A 6579-nucleotide genomic window follows, 5' to 3' on the forward strand; every position below is an offset into this window, starting at 1 on the left:
GCCTCCCAAGTAGCTGGGACCACAGGTGTCCACCACAATGCCCGGCTATTTTTTGGTTGCAGCCGTCATTGTTGTTTGGCGGGTCCGGGCTGGATTCGAACCTGCCACCTTAGGTGTATGTGGCTGGTGCCTTAGCCACTTGAGCCACAGGCGCCAAGCTTTATTATCACTTCTTAATAAAGCGTTCCTTGTTTCATTGGACAGAGCAATGTGGAGGCCAGTGTTTTTGAGTTTTTGTTCAGGAGTCTGGCTTTGCAAGAGTAAACTGGTCACAGACTGCCAAATGCTTATCAATTCCCATCTGCTGTTTTTCTGTGATAACTAGATTACATTTCCCAGCCTCCTTTACCAAAAGGTAGACCCATATGGCTACATTATGGCCAATGAAAGGTTGATAAAAATGATGAACTCTTCTTAGAAGTCCAGCACTTAAAAACCTTCTAGATGAGTCTTTGTGCTACTTTTCTTCTCCCATTTGTTGACTGGATGTAGAGGAACAAGCAGAAGCCCTGGGAGACAACAGAGCTACAGATGGAAGAATCCTGTTTCCTTGAATTATGGCATGGATGACATCCCACTGACCAACCTAATGAAATGCATTATGAATGATAAGAAATTTTTACTGTGCTACCCGATGAGATTTTAATAAATCTCCTTGGGTAGTTGCTATACAAGGTCATCGTATCTCAGCGTAGGTGACAGAGTGAGGCTGATACATAGGTCTAACTAGGAAGGTGGAATTGGGAGCCTGTGCCTATGATGGGATGGGACCAACTATTGGGACTATTGGGGATTGTAATGAGGGAAATTAAGGGATGAAGTAGAAAAAAATGCAGAGCCTTCAGATTGGTGTATCAGTTTATTTGGCAAAACTTGAGCCTTCTCAGGGTAAAGAGGCCAAGGAGAGAATGAATCAATAGGAACCAGGCAGCACTCTTCTTAGACCACATGGTTGTCCATCCTCCAGCCCACACTGGTGTAGGCCAGATAGATCGTATTAGTTCATCATCGAATAGAAAGGTTCTCTGGAAGAGAAAAACTAGGTAGTTGAAAGTCAGGAGCCCTAAGAAAAATCTATTTCCAAACTTAATGGCATCCATGGCCCAAGATTAGAAGGACATAAATTCTTGCTGTTACTTTAGGAGTTACTCACTTTTAAGCAATTTTTCCCATGAGGTTTGCTGACTGGGAAGACAGGCAGAGACCAGGTTTCTTTAGGCCTGGCTAAGTGAAAGGAACCCACGGAGAGGCCCAATTCAGTGGGGCCTTGGACAAGGGTGGGACATATAAACTTGCAGGTGATGTTTTGAGGGAAGCAAAGGGAACCGAATAAGAGTGAAGATCAGTGTCTTGATTTATTTTGCAGTGAGTGGCAGCCTCGCTTTGGGGATAGAAGGCCATTGCTTTTCACTGACTGTTTCTTTGACTGGGATTTGGGTGACTACAATTTTCTACTCCTGATCACAGCTCCTGAATAGTAGATGAAGATCAGAGATGAAGTGCACCCAGGCTCCAATCCTCTCACCTGGCACTACTCACCCATCATTCAAGCAGATGTTTCCACAGTAGGTCCAGCAGCATGTGAAATTCAGCCTTACACAGGTATTTATTTTAGTGCATCTGGTTCTACAGTACTTGAATGAAGGTTGTATCCAGCATTGCTTGATTTCTTTTACTATCACTGGAATGGAGACGGTAGAAGTTAGTAAGGTCCATCCATGCACAAGTTGGAAAAGAAACTCTTTCCAAGTTTGATAACCCTTTGGGGAACTTGAGGTTCAAGCCACAAAGTATTTCTTTGTCTTCTAAGAAAATTCTTTCCTCGGATCTTAACTAGTCTCTTCAAAAAGATCATCATCCTTCTGTGACACATGTTCCCTTTTCCCACATGTCCCACAGCATTACAGGACTCTGGCTCCTAAAATTAAGACTTGGAACACCTTGACCATATATGACACCAATCCACCTAATCTATTCTCATATAACCTTAGATTTTAGGACTTGCCATACCCTCTAGCTCTGACTTCCATGATGAATTTGCACAATGGGAAAATGATCCAAGAGAGAATCAAAACTGACTTTTCTCCCTACCTATTTGCCTCCTTGATGATACCACCTAAGCACTCGGCTTCTCCCTAAATTTCATGTCTTTCACTGGCTCACTGGCTCACAACCTTTTGTTCAGTGCCTTTTTGGTCCCTATTCTCTTATCACAGGAACCCAAGCTCTGATCCGCTTAAGATCCCTTATTTGTATTTTCTATTTTTTTTCATGTTCTAAAAGATTCTTCCCCTCCAACTAAATGAATATGTTAAATATTACCCTCTTGATATTGGTTAAAGTCTTGCCCAGCTGAGGCACGGAGATTCTGAAAACGTGGGTTTGGAGGGAAGCTCTTCTGGTGTTTCCTCTAACCAAGCTGGTCTGACATTGGAAAATGTGATTTACTGCTAAATTGGAATGTTCACAAAGCTATGTTCCTTTTTCATACACCTAGTATTGCTTTCAGAGTTGAGAGAGGGAACTTGAAGAAACACCAGACTGGGAACATCCAGCCTATCTTGCTTGGATGTCTCTGTAGAAGAAAGACACTGATTCTGGAAATGTGGGCCTTGAAACAACTCTGATAGGCACCCCAGACTAGGAAGAGCACCCCCTCCTTTTTCACATCACTTACTGGGCTTTCCGTGTTTGAAGCTTCCTTGCACGGACAGAAGCATCACAAGCTCAAAGATGAACGTGATGAGTGGGAGGACCCAGAACTTCATGGTCATCTCTGTATATTTGTTAAGTTCTGGCACAAGACAGGTCTTTTCCCAATGCTGCTAGAGATAGAAAAGGGATTGATAATAACAGGGTAAGAAACACAGGGAAACTGCTTGTGAATACCACGCTATTCTTTCTCCTACCTTCCTTTTTTACCCCAGGCACCCAACAGCATGTCAACTTTGAAGCTAGCCAATGAATTCCCATCTCACGATCTATACCCCTTGCTTTGCAAAATTATTTCTTTCTAAAATGAATCGTTTTTTAGTTCTGGTCAAAATATAATAAATATTTGGATTATGCAATTTATAAAATAAATTATAAAAGGAAGAAGAAATAGAAAAGCATTAGTAATTCCACCACCTAGAGATAGTCCGTAGATGATTATATACTTCCATGTTGTAGGCACTATTTGTATGAAATTGGACACATTACATGTCCTGATATTTTATTTTATTTTATTTCTTGATATGCATATATACAAAGCTTTATTTTAAACATTTCTGTTTCAAAAATCTTACAAAATCTGCTTAACACAAATTTTAAATATTTCAGCAATCACATCTATTTTTTTTATTTATTTTTATTTATTTATTTATTTATTTTGGCCTTGGCTCTGCTTTATTGACCTCAGAGCACCCTTTGAAAAAAAAAAAAAAAACCACACACACACTAGAGGAACTGGAACTGGATCCAGGCTGGTGGTACCTGACTCCAGAAGAATCCCTTAACCAAGATGTATTTATACAAAATACAGAGGAAACAATGAGGCAATGTGGTTCTGAGTCGAGGGTCAGCCTATTGGCAACAGTCAGCAAAGACATGGGCAGGTTGTGCCTCTTTCTCGTTAAGTGGGAGTACAAACTACAGTACTGTGGGTGAGCGTCAGGATAAACTTTCCATCACTTAGCTCTCGCACAAGTGCTGTCTCTTGCCCATCCCACTTCTGCAGGTGAATAAGTTTGTCTCCATCCAGTGTCACAGTGGACTTGACCTTCCTGTCATCTGCTGCTGTCTCATCGACCACCACCCCAACCTTAAAGCTGGTCTCTGTGTTCTTGAAGGTGCTCTGTGTCTTTAGGATGATAGTGTCCCTGTTCTTTTTGATGACTGTGGTAGGCTTGGTCATGTTGGCCACCTGCCTGGTAGAAAAACCTACCCCAATTGACTTCATGTAGTCATTGAAATTCTTGTTATCCACTAGTTTCCAGGTAGCCAGGAAGGCGTCCACCATGGTGCTGTCAGGCTAGGTTGAGAAAGGAGCTATGAGAGGGCAGGCATGCAAGGACTCTAGACTGGCCTAAATTTTAAATTTCTATAATCACATCTATTAATTTTCCTTCTTTAATAGTCCCTGGCTAATGTGTTTTACTTAGGAAAGGCATCCATACTACAAGACTAAATATAATCTTCCTATATTTTCTTCTAATACTTTCATACTTTAGTTTTTACATGTCCATCTTTAAACCACCTGGGTTTTTATAGCTGAATAGAGTATAAAATTTTATTTTCTTCAAAGTGGTCATTTAATTGCTTCAGTGTTATGTAATCCATCCTTTTCTGCAGATGCAAATTACTTAATATTGGGACCCCAAGCTCCTAGCCATCAGTAATAACTGCCAAGGATGGCTTCATCCCACAAGTCCCTCTCCTCTGGACCTTTGTTGCCAGGCCCCTTCTTGTCTCTATGAGACCTTCTTGCCTCTTTGGCCACATCTTCATCATGGTAGCTCTTCTTTCTGTGTTTGGCCCTCTCTGCACTGAATGGGTCCACCTCTGCCTTTTTCTTTCTGAGGCCTCTGTTCTCTAGGCCCCTGTTCTAAGTGCTCCACCTGGCTGCTCCTCCTTCTCTGTCCTCCCTGTACCGTGTCATCTGGCCTCTGTCTTGCTGGTCCCCCTGATGGACACTGATGCAGTCCTCCCAGGAGAGGTGATGCGTTTCTTCTCTGCCTTGAGCCTTGAGGGGGCCTGCATTCACTCCTTGCACAGGTGGGCTTGGAAGCCACTGGTGTGTGAAGGAATGGTCGTGTATTTTCTGGCAGTGGTTTAGAGATTCCAGTCTTTGTCTGGTGTGATGAATTTCAGGTGAGGGAGGCACCTGGCTTTTCACTGTTTTCAGCCTTTTGTAGGAAGAAGAAAACTTAGGGAGCTTGGTGAAGGAGAGTCCCTGGTCTAGCATTGGAAGTCTGGGGTCAGTGAGGCCCCTTTCTGGGTATGCAGAGTCTTCTGTCACCTTTGTAAATCAAAGCTTTGGTTGTAATCCTCTGACTTTCTGTTTTCTGATATAATCCGCAAGTTCATGTTGAAAAGAATCATAAAACTCAGAATTTTCCATTATATTGACCATGAATGAATCTCCACTGGAATCACCACAACACATTATTGAGAGAAATTCCCACCAACAGATGAAACCCTCACCTCCTTAAGTCTATACATCTTTGTGTAAGTAGATGTCCTGTGGGCCCCACAGTGCAGAGGTCCACTTGGCTAGAATCTCAGAAGGAAGTAAGGAGCCCTAGCCCAAGGTTTTACTCTGAGCTTCAGGAAAACAATCCCCCTGATATTTTATTTAAAAACATTTATAACAGGATGCTGTACCCAAGACAAAAGGTACTAATGCAAATCAAGAGAGAATGACAAGACAGATCACAGAACTCGAGAAAAGATAATGGCCCAGAACTGCCAAGAGACTCAAAACTTTCATTCACATTAATAGTCCAGAGTAGAAGGAATTATAGGGAGGATTTTTGAAGATTTTACTGGCAAAAGACTTTGCCTGGGGAAGCAGAGAAGCTACCTTTTAATTTCAACTTGAGAGAAAAGGCTTAATGAATAACACTCATAGAAATTACTGTGCATCCCCAGAGGTCTGTAGGTATACAGAAGACTGACTGAGTTTGTATCATGCCTAAAGCTCCTAATGAGTGAGGATCTTGGTAATGTGGCCCATAGTCTTAGGAAAGAGAGCACAGTTTGGGAAATATCCAAATTGTAAATGGCCAGAAGACATTTCATCTCCTCAGTAAATCCATAAGTCTCCCATGAGAGAGTCAAGATCAGAAGCACAAAGCCAGCTTAGAACAGTATCTCTTGTATGAGGCGGCTCACAGTGCAGAGATGGCCAACTCCAAGAACCACACCACATACAACCAGTCCCGAAAGTGGTACAGAAATGTCATCAAGAAAACCCAATCACAAAGATATGAATCTCTTAAGGGAGTGGATCCCAAGTTCCTAAGGAACATGTGCTTTGCCAAGAAGTACAACAAGAAGGGGCTGAAGAAGATGCAGGCCAACAATGCCAAGGCCATGAGCACACATGCTGAAGCTATCAAGGCCCTTGTAAAGCCCAAGGAGGTTAAGACCAAGATTCCAAAGGGTGCCAGCCGTAAACTCAGTCGCTTGCCCACCCCAAGCTTGGGAAGCATGCTCGTGCACGCATTGCCAAGGGTCTCAGGCTCTGCTGGCCAAAGACCAAGGCCAAGGATCAAACAATGGCCCAATCTGCTGCTTCATCTGCAGCTCCAGTTTCAGTTCCAGCTCAGGCTCCTAAAGGTGCCCAGGCCCCCACAAAGGCTCCAGAGTAGAGGAATCTGTCTGCCATGAGGACAAAAGGACTCATGGTGTGACCTCTAGGCTAAGGTGACCAGACGTCCCGCTTTTGGCAGGACAGTCCCGTTTTTTAACAATTTGTCCCATATCCCATGGCATTTTAAAAAAAGTCCTGAGTTTTGGAAAGAATGCACGACAAGGCTCGGCACCTGTGGCTCAAGTGGCTGGGGCCCCAGCCACATACACCTAAGGTGGCAGGTT

The 6579-nt window shown here is 43.1% G+C and overlaps 1 protein-coding gene and 2 pseudogenes across 1 annotated transcript; 1 reads left to right on the plus strand and 2 right to left on the minus strand.

The window, feature by feature from the left end:
• Positions 1 to 1535: 1535 nt before the first annotated feature.
• On the minus strand, positions 1536 to 2768 carry WFDC9 (WAP four-disulfide core domain 9). The gene is made up of 2 exons (XM_012803809.1): positions 2678 to 2768; positions 1536 to 1681 (listed from the first exon to the last, which is right to left on the minus strand). The coding sequence occupies exons 1-2, from the start codon at positions 2766 to 2768 to the stop codon at positions 1536 to 1538; spliced, it is 237 nt and encodes a 78-aa protein (XP_012659263.1).
• Positions 2769 to 3577: 809 nt separating this feature from the next.
• LOC100941243 lies at positions 3578 to 4000 on the minus strand (annotated as a pseudogene).
• A 1883-nt stretch (positions 4001 to 5883) lies between these two features.
• On the plus strand, positions 5884 to 6353 carry LOC105886775 (annotated as a pseudogene).
• Positions 6354 to 6579: the final 226 nt, after the last annotated feature.

Source organism: Otolemur garnettii, unplaced genomic scaffold, assembly GCF_000181295.1.
Source record: "Otolemur garnettii isolate 467f Iridium unplaced genomic scaffold, OtoGar3 scaffold00023, whole genome shotgun sequence".
In the NCBI taxonomy this organism is placed as follows: domain Eukaryota; kingdom Metazoa; phylum Chordata; class Mammalia; order Primates; family Galagidae; genus Otolemur; species Otolemur garnettii.